We start from the raw sequence: 14,186 nt of genomic DNA, 5'->3' as shown, positions 1-14,186 counted from the left end.
CCTGGCATCCAGAAAGCTGTGTTCCAGGAGAGGCTGAAGCCCTGGGTAGGGGAACGGAGCCACGGCCCGCCACACCCCAGCAGGAGAGAGCCAGGGAACTTAACACTTCTCTTCCCACCGCCTGCGTTCCCGCTGCTGTGTCCCACTGGCTGGACCCATCTGGGCTGGGGGAGCCTGCTGACGAGTCCACAGAGGTCAGCTGCTCGGGGCACAGGGCAGCTCTCTAGCCAAGCCGTTTACGCTGGTCCTAGCCTCTACCCTTTTTTCCTCACCCAAGATTTGAGTAGCTGTTATTGTAGCTGGTTTGTGGCTGCAGCAGCCAAGCATCATGATCTTCTACATCATTAACAGAGCAACACGCCATGCTGTGGTTCTTTCTAGTTTATTGTTTGGTCGAAAGACAGGCTCTCTGTATTAATACTTTGTATAAACATCTTACAAAGTGCTTCTCCTAGATTACAAAAGGTCAAAGCCAACTTTCTTTGAGATGGGGCCCTTGAATCTGACATTTATGTCCCCATGACAGAAACTGGAGCTGCTGTACTTAACATCCTGGAAGGTGCCTTGACAAAGGCATGCTAAGGTCTGTCTAAAACCTTTAGCATCTAAAAGGATCCATCCTTCCTTCCCATGCCTATGAACCGTCAAAAGGAGAACCCCCGAGACGGGATACTGTATCTGCTACTGCATCGGGGGAGTTTGAGAAGGCTAGTTTAATGACCCCCAACTCCAGCCTTAAATCCTTCTCCAGAGACTCAGAGAAATGACTTCCCCTTCCCTCCAGCTGGCTTTTCAAGTACAGAGGCAAGTACTGAGATCCGGGCACTGTCTACCAAGTCTCACCCTGTCTCATCATGAGGCTTCTTGAAAGGGCTTTTGGTGAAAGCAGCAGCTTTAGTTATTGTCAGTCATCCGCCCTTAGAAAAGTATTTTTTGTTTAAAAAAAAAAGAGGAGGGTGGGAAGAAGGGACTATTCTGAGGAATTCAACAAGGAAATAGGTACCTTTTATGAAAAGGACTTTTAAGCTTTTGAACACACAACTTAGCTGAAATAACTTACTGAAGTGTCTCCACATAAAACACAGCACCTTTTCCTCAGCAGCTGGATGGATGAGACATGCATACATGGAGCATCCATTTAAAATACTGTCACTGGAAACAGCAACTGTGGCAAAAACACGGCTCCTCCTTTGCTCCCTTGAGTCACACCCACATCCCTCAGGCTGCACTCTGCAGATTTAGTTGTAAGAGAAGCAGTAAAGGTCCTGTCGGACGGCCATGAGCAGCCCTGGCGCTCCCTGGAAGCCCCCAAGCCGAGAAGAGAAAGCCACACTGGGAATGTCGGCCTTGGAGGTGGGGTGTGGGGAAGGTATGGTTCTGAGCAGGCGGGCATCATGGAGGCTCCAGATTCGCGTGTAGCAGTCCTGGCCCACTAAGAGAGGGGAGACACAGGGCAGGTTAGGAGAGAACGCACAGGAGAACTCGTGTGCCTGTGGCCCTGGCTTCCTACAATTCCTAAGGGCTAAAGGTGACTCCATTTGAGCCAAAACAAATTCACAAACAGCAGTGATTTCTACTGATAAGATGTCCCTTTTAAAAATTAAAGATACAGGTCACCTGGGTGCTCTAGAACCACTAACTGCAGTTATTCCAAGTAACAAGAGGCTGGCTGTGACACGCTGGGTAGGGCGTCCTCCTAGGTGGCCTCTGCATCTCCTGGTGTTAAGGGCTGTTCAAGAGGGAGCCACGCCCACCTGGTTCCGATGATATGCAGCTGATTTCCTTTTTGTGAGACACTAACCAGGAAAATCTCCTAACTTCATTACATCTAGGGACAAATCAGGTGACAACTCTCCTCAGGGTGTCTTCTGGTTTAACGGGTCTGTCTAGTCTTCAGGGTTCAGAGCTGAGAGGAACTGACACCTGACAGCCCGGGTTCGGGCAGCCCAGACAGGCAGTATGTGCCACTGCAGATCTTTGGGGGAGCAGGAGGACGAGGACAGACCTTAGGTATCAAGGATTTCAGTGCATGCTTCCAACCACCTGAGTTGACTCCATGACCTTAGGGGCGGGTCACTGCAGGTTGTGCAGGTCAAGGGTTACTGCAGCCAGCCCACGACCTGTATCTCCTCTCCGTAAGGCTCGTATCTTTTCTATTACCCAGAACAAACTCTTCTGAGATGAAAACTTGTGGAAAATAGACTTAAGGAAGCTAATTGCTGGTGGTGGTGAGAGGAGTAAATAAATCCAAGAAAGTTCTAGCAAAGTGCTGTTTCTTAGCCACAAAAAAGTTTCCCAGCAAATACGTCCTTTCTGTAGAGTACTGGAAAATTTGAGGATCTGTGAAGACTTGAGAACATGCTCTTTAATGCCAAGGGCTGACTAGTTCATTTGTCAAATGGCCAAACTTTCAAGCTGTCCCTATACACCACGGCTCAGAAACAGTATCATCTGTGCTCAACTCCTAACTCCTTTCAAAGGGGTCTGGTGCTAGAAAGCTCTACTTCCGTTCTACAAATCATGGGTTCACAATGGGAGTTAAAAGGAACCAGGCACTGGTTCCTTTACAATGGCCTCAGTCTCTTTTCCTCAGCATCCTCTAGGGGACGTGCAAGCACAGAGGACAGGGCACCCATGCTTTCTGACACGATGGCCGCGTGATGGGACGAGGGTCACACTGAAGGCTGATCTGGTGAAGAGACTTAAACCCCACACCCAGGTCTCCTGAGCCACGATGCCTGACTGCACTTCACTCGCCTTTACTGAAGTGCTGCCCACCGAAGTGGGGACAAAGAGCTGACCAACTGGTGACTGCTGGAACTGTTGCTTGCTAAGGCCCCACTCTACATCCCACCTTGACTCCCTGCCCCCAACAGTCCCAAATCCCTCTTAGTTGGTTTTATCTTGGAGTAATTTCTCCCTCGTCTCTTAAAACTGCTGGAGGTCCTAAGGGATAGTATCTGATGGGACAGATCTCCTTGGCCCCAGGTACCTGCCACCACGATTCCTTCTTCCTCGTGCACGTGCAGGGGCAGGTGGGCATACTCGTTCACGTGCCCTTCGTACTGCCTTACACACTTATTGTTCCTCAGGTCCCACAGCTTGATCTGTGGGAAGAAGCACAGGGGGCCATGAGGGAGGGTCTGGCAGGTGCATGGTGAAGCCCAGGCACGGAGGCCAGAGAGGGCGGGCGAGGTGGTCTCCAAAGTCTTCTTCAAATTAGAAAAATCTAAGTCTCAAATTCCTGAGCCCGAGTCCATCAAAAGCACCAGCTTCACAGTGGGCAGCAGAGTAGCTGCCCTGCACAGCTGCCTGGGCTCCAGATGCCCTTCCCTGCCACTGTCTGGCAGGAGGGTCTCTTCTGTAGAGCCCCTCCACCTGGCCCAGAGCCAGCGGCAGTGGCTGCACAAAGTCAGTGGTACCCATACCGTTCCAGCCATGTCGGATGCCATCAGGCACTGCTCTTCTTGGAGGATCCGTACGGAGGTAACTGCTGAATCATGGAACAGGTGGGTGGCTTTCCAACCCTTGCCTTGATTTCGACAACGGAGATCAATGGCAAAGATTTCCCCGGAACGACAGCCATTAAACAGCAAAGGAGCCTGCAGAAAGAGGGACTGCTCGGTACCTGCCCCAAGGCTGGGAGAGGTGTGCCCTCCAGAATACAGCCCCTGCCTCCTCTCCAGCCCCTGGGTCACAGGTACAGGTGCAGACAAGCTGGTAGGGTTTGAGCCTCAGTGGTTGGAAGGGCTCCTTATGAAAGTTGTCAGAAAACTGGATGCTACCTGTTCTATTCCTCCAGTGTCCTCCCTGCTGGCTGCAACTGGTCCCTAAGGCCTCCCCTTGAACCCCTCCCTGTGAGGTGATGGTGCTCTGTCTCCTCCCAGGTCATCAGTGAGAAGCTGGGGGGTGAGTGTGGAGTAAGAGATGAGAGATCCAGGTAAGACCTGGGCGCCCCGAGAGAGTGGCAAGATGGCTCAAAACCCTGAATAATGAACTCTGTGCTTACTGCCCAAAGCAGGTCAGCACATCTTCTGCACTTTTAAAGAAAGATGGCATTTTCTACAGGTCAGGCTTTTGAAATGTAGTAATGACTAGAATTTTGACTTTTAAATTTCTAAAATGTGTACCTGACAGCTGCATATAAGAGTTATGAATTGAGACCTAAATTACTTGTCCTGTTGGCTAATCCAAGTTCTCAAGAATTGCTAACAATTCATTTAACTGAAAGCTGTTTCAAGTCAGCTGAGCCAGGCCTTTCTGGATCAGCCAAATTTCATTTCGTGCCGACCTGTTCTCCAAGTAACCCGTTGCTCCTTCTGATGCCCTCTCCTTCCCTGTGAAAGAGGGAGGAGGACCAGCGGCCCCTCGGCGCAATCCCACTGCAATCCAGCAAATGTCCACCTCTGGGGAACTGTATTATGCCCTCCCCCTCCAGCTAACCGTGAGGGCAAACTGCTGGGCCAAGACGTCACTGTTGGTCCCAAATGACTGCCGGTGTCCGGTCACCACGCTGGTCACCAGGACTCGCCGAGACAAGCCTGACGGAGGTGGAAAAGACAGACAGTGTCACCGGTGTTCTGGGGAGAGGGACTCTGGGCAGGGGCTTAGGGGCCCCGAGATCCTTCACCCTGGGCACCTGCGGGGGCAGCGGTGGCTCACCTGTACTAAAGCAGTTATTGGCCTGGATGTTCAGGGACCACGCACAGGACCAGGCCCCGGGGATCCGGAAGCTGCAGAGCATGCCAGGCCGGTCTCCGCCTGCGGAGGGAACAGGGAGTGTAAAACGTGGCTGACCTCCACGGCTGGACATCTGCCCTCCACACTGCCAGGCAGTGACCAGCAGGTGTGTGAAACCTCCAGGAACAGCTGCTCGGAGGGTCCATACCGTGGCCCCATTCTGGGTTTTGTGGCAGCAAAAAAGAGGCACTCAGGCCAGGTGCCTGGCTCAAAAATGGTTATTCTGAGAGTAATACATGAATCTTCCCTGACTTCCCAGCAGCAGTGTTAGAAATACTAACAGCTATCACGGAGGCTGTATGATGTCACAGATAAGAGGGTTTCAATTCTGGATCACACTATTAACTGTGTGAGCTCATGCAAACTCTTTTTTTGAATACGTTTTAATTGATAAAACGTACATCAAGGACACAAATCATGGTATACAGTTTAATGAATAATCTCAAAGTTAAGTACAGCCAGCCATGTGGCCACTACTCAGGTTAGAAAATGGAACATGCTAGTACCCTTCATGTCCTCTCCCAATTACTAGCCTTCCCACTACTCCTCATAGGAAGCCACCACCCTGACTTCCAATACCATCTCTTAGTTTTGTAAGGCAAATTCTGAACCTCTTTTGGCTTAGTTTCCTCATCTGTAAAATGGTAATAATATATACTCCTGCCTTACAAGCCTGCTTTATGATGAACTGCTAGGCACCAGGCTAAGTGTGCATTAAATCATTTAATCCCCCATATAACCTGAGGGTAGATGTTACTTTACAGAGGTTAGGCAATCTGTTCAAGCTGGTAAGGGGCAGAACTGGGATTCCTGCCAGGTCTGTCGGAAGCCTGCAGTCGTAGAGGCCTGATCCTTGTCTAATTGATCCTAATTCACGGAAAGACTGAAAACTTAATGTCCAGCATGCTGCCAGGCACCTGGACTGCCTTCGGCCAGACAGAACGTTAAGCATCCCCGACAGCACCTGCCATACTGTAGGAGCGTAACAGATGTTCTCGGGACGATCTGTGCAGGCAGCTCAAATAAATATTCTTATCTCATGTACTGGTAACATACACTTTTAACTGTTCTGGTTGCTAAAACGATCCCAAAGGAGGAAATAAGTGAAGATGCACATGCTTCTAGCACAAATCCTGGGTCAGGTTTAAGGAACCTCCCAGGTGCCCCTGCAGACTATCCCCAACCTCCCAGTGTGGCTTTGGGCTCACGTGGCCCACGGCTCCCACCCCTCCTGTCCATGTCAGCACCGCAGAGCTTAGGCTGGTAGCTGCAGGTCCTGAGAGGCAGAAGACAAAGATGACCCTCAGAACACCTCCTTATCCAAAGGAAAAGGACCCCCTGTACCTGGATGACTACTGACAAACAGTGACGCTGGGAGCAAGGTGGCACAGCCTGGAGTCTCTGCAATTCCCATGAGACACAGCCTGGAAAAGCTGTTAAGGATAGTCAAGTACAAGGCCGCCTCTGGGAGGAGAGTGGGCATCAGTACCTTCCAAAAAAACGTAAGAGTAATACCCATCACCCACATTTAACACGTTTACCTCTTCCATATTTAGTTTTGGATTTTTTTTTTTTTTTTTTTTTTTTTTGGTTTTTTAAGGACCGCACCTGTGGCACATAGAGGTTCCCAGGCTAGGGGTCCAATTGGAGCTGTAGCTGCCAGCCTACGCCAGGGCCACAGCCACACGGGATCCTTAACCCACTGAGTGAGGCCAAGGATCAAACCCACGTCCTTATGGACTAGTCATATTTGTTTCTGCTGAACCATGATGGGAACTCCTGTTTTTTTTTTTTTTTTTTTTTTTAAGGCAGCAAACAACGTGAAAGATACAGTGAAAAGCCCCCCCCCCATTTTTTTGTCTTTTTGCCATTTCTTGGGCCACTCCCGCGGCATATGGAGGTTCCCAGGCTAGCGGTCTAATCAGAGCTGTAGCCACCGGCCTACACCACAGCCACCTCAATGTGGGATCTGAGCTGCCTCTGCAACCTACACCACAGCTCACAGCAATGCCGGATTGTTAACCCACTGAGCAAGGCCAGGGGTTAACCTCATGGTTCCTAGTCGGATTCATTAACCACTGTACCACGACGGGAACCCCAGAAAGGCCCCTTTTAACTTTATCCCACCCAGAGAGAATCGCTACTCTGAAACTGGTCTGACTTCTGGGCCATAATATTTCCACTACATGCTATCTGTCCACAGCAATATAAAGAACTAAAATTTTGTAACATACCAAAATGCCATCACACAGAATCTTCTACAACTATTCAAAGTACACTGACTCCTAGATGCAACTGTATTCATGTTTGTAGCTCCAGCTGATCTGTTTTCACCACCGGGCATTCCTTTATGTGAACAGACCACAATTCATCTATTGGGTCTCCTGGTGATGGGCACTGAAGTGGTTCTCGCCTTTTTCCCCTTTGCTGCTGGAATGAGCCTCTCTTGGTAGCCTCATGTCTCCCACTCCTATGTGTGGGAGGCTCCTCTAAGGCCGTTTCTTATACCCGGGGTTAGAATTTCATTTTACACTACAGTGAGCCATACACACACACTTGAAACAAGTTTCATAAAGTTATTACCCTTACTAAATATGAAACTGATATTTTCTAGTCTATTCCATTAAAAAAAAAAAAAAGCTGCTCAATAAACTGATTTCACGGTCCACTGACAGGCCATGACTCATAGTCTGAAAACAAACTATACCCAGGGTGGGACCGGGGGGTTGTGAAGCACACGCGTGTCCAACTTGAAGTGGGCGTATCATTAACTTCCACCAGCCAGTTCCCCCATTCTCCACATTTGCCAAAACTTGGCACCGTCACAATAAAACTGTGCGTATCTGAATGGGCATAAAACATCTCCTCTTAACTTGCATTTTTGGACTATATCTGATTAGTCATCTGGGGTTCCCTTTCTTTGAACTGCTTTTTTATGCTCTTTGCCTACTTTTTTGTTTTATTGGACTGTCTTCCGATGTATTTGGTTCCTTTGCCTTTCCTTTCAGACCTTCAAGGAGTATGTAATTTATCCCCACTTCCTCACCTTTCTTTCACTCTTCAACCGTCTGAAATCCAGGTCTGACCATCACCTTCCAGCGATGTTCTCCCCGAGGTCTTCAACGAGCTCTTAATTTCTAATGAACACTCTCCAGTCCTGCCCGATGCCCCGCAGCACAACTTCTAACCACAAACCCCTCCTTGGACTTTCTCCCACCACCAAGATCCCCTGGCTGAGGTCCTAAGCCTCTTGGACTCGTGTCCCTTGTCCACTTCTGCTCATCAGTGCACACCCTCTCCTGCGCGCCTTAGTCCTGCAGCAGCCTTCCACCGGAGGTCCCACCTTCACCAGCCCATCATCCGCATTGCTCTATGGGAAGCGAAGCCATGACCACAAACCTCCAGGGCACCCACCGCCCCGAGGATCTGGTCTTTGCAAAGCCCTACCTAGCCAGAGACATCACTGATACCAAATGTGCCAAGCTCTTTTCTCATTCTTCTGATGGGAGCCCTGTCCCCTCCTTTTTCCTAAGTGGGAATCACTTCCAGAAAGACCACCCCAACCCCTGCACGCTATCATCCAACTGTCCCACAGACACCTCTTCAAAGACTGACTACCTGTGGAGCTGCCCAGCTTCGGCACCTGGCAAGGGACTGTATGTGCCCAAAACAGGTTGGTGGGATGAAAAACATACATCTCTGCCGAGCATCTGAATGTGTAGGTACCATGCTGCCTTAGGCGGTACGCCCCATGTTAAATACCTCCAGTACAGAGGCTGCTGAAACTATAAATGAGAACACTCTATCTGGGCAGCTCAATTCTTTCTGAAATAAATTCCTTTTCCTCCTAGGTTTGAAGGGCAAGGATATGGGGAGAAAGTCCTTATCCACATGCACTTTTACATATTATGGCTGAAACCCAGGATACAACCAACCTTTGTATGGTACTCACAGGACCGGTAGCATATATTTAACCCTTTGACAGGCCACAGGTCAATGAAGAACCTGGTAAATATAGAAAATGTTCAGTCTAATCTTCTACCACTCTTTGGGGAAAAGCAGACAGTGAAGGTCCTACAGGTGTCATTTCTGTAAAGGGAGAAAGCTCATGACCACAACAGAAACAGCAGGTACACAACAGCCTGAAAAGGACCTGAAGCGACCACCAGAGGGCAAGCTGCCCATCAAACTACAACAGACCACCCTCTTTAAACCCAGTTTCCAGCATACTCTGCTTTACTGTGCTTCACTTTTTTTTTTTTGTCTTTTTAGCTATTTCTTGGGCCGTTCCCGCGGCATATGGAGGTTCCCAGGCTAGGGGTCGAACTGAAGCTGCAGCTGCCGGCCTACACCACAGCCACAGCCACGCCAGATCCAAGCTGCGTCTGTGGCCCACAGCGCAGCTCACTGAGTGGGGTCAGGGATTGAACCTGAGTCCTCATGGATACTAGTTGGGTTTGTTACCGCTGAGCTACAATGGGAACTCCTAAAGTACTTTTAAGTATGGATGCTGTTGCACAAAATAATGCTATTTCACACTTAACAGACTATAGTTCAGTGTAAACACAACTTTTATATTCACTGGGAAACCAAAAAAAATTTGTGACTTGCTTTACTGTGATATTCACTTTATTGCTGTGGTTTGGAACAAACCCACAATATCTCTGAGGTATTTCTAGATACAGATTTTTATCCTCTTAGATAGAAACATGGAAAAATGCCATATTGTTTAAAGATCGTAAGTGAGAGCGAGGTTCTTGTTTTCTCTCTCTCTTAAGGCTTGATCTCTTCCGCCCTCTGGTAAAATCGAAAGAGTAACAGGTGCTTCCATCACTCCACAGAACCCCAAGCAACTGAGAGCCACATACAGACTTTCAATTTACAGAACACACAAGTTTTGTATTTGTCTTACATAAAATTTATGAGATCTCTAACATGCTTTTAGGCTTTAAAAACCCTCAGTTAACAGTGTTGTGGAACAAACAGAAAACAAACAAAACACCCCAACAGGTTCTGATTCAGGCATCATTTGTTGAGGACCCATGACAGGCCCAAGCACTATGCTAAATGTATCCACGCATGTTAACTAGTTAACTTACGAAGCTGGTGTTAGGTATAATGAGTGGTCAGTTTCAAGAACTCATTTATGATGGAAATGAACCATGACAAGACTCATTAACACATGGCTTTGGCTCAAGCAAACAGCACTCCATGAAGGCCACGATAGACAGTTGTCCTGTGCATCAAGGGCTCCCAGGGGTCTCAGAGGAAGGGCCTGGGCACCCTGACACTGCATGATTGTGCCCCTACAAAGCCCAGATGGCTTTCAGGGAAGGGAAGGCAGAAACTGGAATAAAGAGTGATCCAAAGAAGGCCATCTTCCAGCAGGCAACCCAGGCCCAGAGCCCCAGTCTTCTGTCAAAGGAACCCGTTCTCTATTGCCTGCCATCAGCCTCCTTGCCCCAGGCAACTGCAGCTCTGGTCTCCTCCTCCTCTGCCTCAGGAGGATTCGGGGCTCCTCTGCTGAAGCACCAACTCCAGAACAGAGTCTGGCACACAGCAACAGCCACATCAGCCCGAGACCTCAACCACCTCTCTGTGCTCCATGGGAATCCTTGTTTTCTACCAGATGCATGGTCTTTCCTCTGGGTGAGTCGTGGCCCAGACCTCTGGACACCAAGACACCACCTCACAAACTCCACAGATGCCCAGGTCTACATCAGGGTGTGGTCTCCCCACCAAACCTCTCCAGCGGCCAAAAGATACAGAATGTGGGAATCGAGGTGATTCAGTGAGGCCCAGCACACAGCGTTCACCTGGTGAGGAAGCACACAGCAGGACGGGAGCGTTGGTTTGACTGCCAACTCGTGGAGAGAAAGAGACAACTGCGTTCTTGTGGAATACAGACAGGTGACTGAGGCTTCAGGTCTCACTCCCTGAACAGGGGCTGGGACAAGCATTCTGAGAACAAGGAAGCTCCCTGCCCCACCACTTTGAGCCTTGAAAGGAAAAGGGAGGAAGTAACCCTAGGCCCCAGGCCTTCATTGTCAGCACGGGCCTCACAGTGAGACAGCTGGTGTACCCTCTGCGGGGGGACGAATGCTCTGCAACGGCAGGGGCAAACCCAGCTCTGAAGGCCTCCCGCATCTCGCGACACCCAGAAGCCATTTTCAACCTGTGTCCATCTTGTGGCTCGTGTCTCAACAGAACAAAGAGTCACAGCTTCCTACAGATGCAGCTGTCACCCCACTGCCCTCTAGAAAGCAACCTCCTTGCGTTTCAGTAAATTTCAGTGCTGGCTGCAGACCGGCTGGGAGGTGGACACACTGTCCTGATGCACCGGGAGGACCCTCCACTCTGCGCACTGAGGCCCACCTCCCAGGAATTCTGTGCCGTAGCATGAGTTCAGGCTCCTGTGGATCAACTCAACCCTCCTGGAGGGGAGTCCTTGCCACACTTACAGCAGCACTGCTTCAAGCCCTCCCCCACGTAAATTCATTTCTCTTCCAAGACAAGAAACTAATAAGGCCCTTTTCTTCCCCTTTGAGATCTTCGGACCTAAAACTCCATTTTCTTCCCTTTGGAAAATGAGGTAACTGAGCACTGCCTTATTCACAAAGCTCTCTCCTCTACTCTGAATTTGGCTATGACTGCGGTGCCCTGGATCCAAACAAAGGCAGAGTGGGCTGCAGGGCTAAAGGGCGGAGCAGTGTACCTTCCGGTTGGTGAAGTAGAGGTTCTCATGCATATGCACCCTGAGCGTGGGTGTCTTCAGGCCGTGCAGGTTGATGATGCCGTACTTGGAGCCTCCGACTTTGACATCGTTGACTGTGAAGAGCCGGTCGCTGTTGGTGTCTGCCTGGAGAGGGGAAGTGGACTGTGGGTGACCATCTGCCCAGCCCCCATGTTCAGCGCCTTTTCACCAGGTGAGGGCTCCCATCCACCAGGGAGGGTGCCATGACCTAACGTGCCCCTACCTGGCGCAGCCATCACTGGGCAAAGCTAACAGTTCATGAGGGAAGGTGGCCAGGAAGTCTGAGGTCTGCACACTGACCCCACTCAGAAGTGGGTTTGGGAGAGTCCTAAGGTCCACTCAGAGGAACTGCTCTGATGAACCACATGGTGACAGAGCATGTGGCCACGATGAAAGCCACACAGCAATGTGGAAAATGCTAGTTGTAACTGCTAAGGGATAAAAGGAGAATACAAAATTGCATTCCTATTACAAAGGCACTGTGATTACCACCAAGTCAAAAAAAAAAAAAAAAAAAAGGCATTGGAATGTGGGCCATTTGTAAGATTTTTTCATTAAAAAATGTTAAAAATTATTTCAAAGCAAAACCTTAATATATATGTTTTCACATACTTATTTATAAATATATCCACATACACAGGGATTTGGGTGCTCATGAAAACACACTCTTTGCGAGCTTACTCAGGAAGAATAGTTATTCCTGAAGAATCATTACCAGTGACAAGAGTCAGAGCTGGAAAATTCACTCCCTAACACCATACACAAAAATAAACTCAAATGGATTAAAGACCTAGATATAAGACCAGATACTATAAAACTCTTAGAGGAAAACATAGGCCAAACACTCTCTGACATAAATGACAGTAATATCTCAGATCCACCTTTTAGAGTAATGACAGTGAAAACAAAAATAAACAAATGGGACTTAATTAAACTTAAAAGTTTCTGCACAGCAAAGGAAACCCTAAACAAAACGAAAAGACAACACACAGAATGAGAGAAAATATTTGCAAGTTAATCAACTGACAAGGGATTAATCTTCAAAATTTATAAACACCTCCTACAGCTCAATACCAAAAAAACAAACAACCCCATCAAAAAATGGGCAGAAGATCTAAACGAATAATTCTCCAAAGAAGACATAAGGATGGCCAAAAAACACATGAAAAGATGTTCAACATCACTCATCATTAGAGAAATGCAAATCAAAACCACAATGAGGTACCACCTTACACCAGCCAGAATGGCCATCATCCAAAAGTCTACAAACAAGAAGTGCTGGAAAGGGTGTGGAGCAAAAGGAACCCTGTTACCTTGTTGGTGGGATTGTCATTTGGTGCAACCACTGTGGAAAACAGTATGGAGATTCCTCAGAAAACTAAAATAGAACTACCATTTGATCCAGCACTCCCACTCCTGGGCATCTATCCAGAGAAAACCATGACTCGCAAAGACACATGTACTCCAGTGTTCACTGCAGCACTATCTGCAGTAGCCAAGACATGGAAACAACCTAAATGTCCATCGACAGAGGAGTGGATCAAGAAGATGTGGTACATATACACAATGGAATATTACTCAGCCATTAACAGGAATGAAATACCAGCATTTTTAGCAACATGGATGGACCTAGAAATTAGCATGCTAATTAAGTGAGGTCAGTCAGACAATGAGACACCAACATCAAATGCTATCACTGACATGTGGAATCTGCAAAAAGGACAGAGCTGAAAATTGATCCCTAGGTGACAAACTGCCCTTCCCACCTCTCTGGTCACACCAGCCATCCAGTCATTGTAACTCTTGGTCTTCCAAGGGCCAGGACACAAGTTGTGTGCAACAAAGCATGAGGACCGGGAGCTCAGGCCATGCTCAGCAGCAGGTGCACAGTGACCTCCACTGTCCCACCAGGTTTACTGAACACCCTCCAGGGAAGGGGCTCCTAAGGGGAATCCACCAAAAGAAAGCATTCTACCTGATCCAGGTCAAGCTGTACCCCAAACACAGGAGAGAATAAGAGTCCTGGCCTCCGATGCCTCTTACGGGGAAGGGCTCTGCTGTGGAGGTCTCCTGGGGCAATTCTGCAGCCTCAGTTCCAGTCCTGGCAGCAGACCACCAGGCCGAGGCTCTCTATCTTGTGTCCTTCTCTCACTCTCCCTGGCTGCCCCTCAGCCTCCAGAAGGGCCTTGAGTTCCTAATCTAGCCGAGAGGTCTGCCGTCTTCTGTCCGCAGTGGACCTCTGGTCCTCTGCCAACATTTCTGTGAGTGTTGGGCCTAAAGAGTTAGCCCTGGCTTCCAGCCTGGGTCTAACCAGCAGCAGAGAAGAAGACTTTCAGCTCCCCGTGAACAATGAGGTGGAGGCGTGTTGGATGTGCAGGCTGAGGGATACGGCCTGTAGGCCCTGCTAACGAGGCCAGGCACAGAAAGCAAGAGACTAACACGCTGTTGCTACTGAAGGACAGTGAAGCTTCAGGGGTGGCCACCAAATCCTGCCCAGTATAGAAAGGATGAGAAGCCCCCGGTTCACTGTGGACCTTATCAATTGTGTACACAACATACCCAAGGGAAAGTCACTCTGTGATGGTTCTCAGTCAACGTGTGGTGGGCCCCAGCTCTAAAGTCAAATGATGAGCTGACGATGGTCACAGAACAGCCTGGCGTCTGCCAATGGGTAGCCGGTAGGTGTTTGTTA

The 14,186-nt window shown here is 49.0% G+C and overlaps 1 protein-coding gene across 9 annotated transcripts in view; it reads right to left on the bottom strand.

Moving 5' to 3' along the window:
- Positions 1-366: 366 nt before the first annotated feature.
- DCAF4 (DDB1 and CUL4 associated factor 4) overlaps positions 367-14,186 on the bottom strand; it is a 30,474-nt gene continuing 16,654 nt past the window's right edge. For 3 of the 9 annotated variants that reach the window (XM_001928868.5, XM_084969755.1, XM_005666341.4), the window contains exons 7-14: positions 11,456-11,599; positions 10,507-10,556; positions 6,085-6,164; positions 4,663-4,761; positions 4,444-4,541; positions 3,429-3,602; positions 2,993-3,107; positions 367-1,432 (exon numbers count right to left, since the gene is read on the bottom strand). In XM_001928868.5, coding sequence (XP_001928903.1) covers positions 1,239-1,432; positions 2,993-3,107; positions 3,429-3,602; positions 4,444-4,541; positions 4,663-4,761; positions 6,085-6,164; positions 10,507-10,556; positions 11,456-11,599 — 954 coding nt within the window. In that variant the 3' untranslated portion in view covers positions 367-1,238. Of the gene's footprint in view, positions 1,433-2,992; positions 3,108-3,428; positions 3,603-4,443; positions 4,542-4,662; positions 4,762-6,084; positions 6,230-6,348; positions 6,520-7,786; positions 10,557-11,455; positions 11,600-14,186 lie in introns of those variants that run through there. The other 6 variants (XM_084969757.1, XM_084969758.1, XM_084969756.1 and 3 more) reach the window with 5 other exon arrangements.

This window comes from Sus scrofa, chromosome 7 (assembly GCF_054392235.1).
Source record: "Sus scrofa isolate SSC_HxYL_T2T_F1_AM1 chromosome 7, Sscrofa_HxYL_maternal_Yorkshire_Landrace_v2.0, whole genome shotgun sequence".
NCBI lineage: Eukaryota > Metazoa > Chordata > Mammalia > Artiodactyla > Suidae > Sus > Sus scrofa.
The sequence above is the reverse complement of the archived record's forward strand: the minus strand, read 5'-3'. Positions and strand labels throughout refer to the sequence as shown.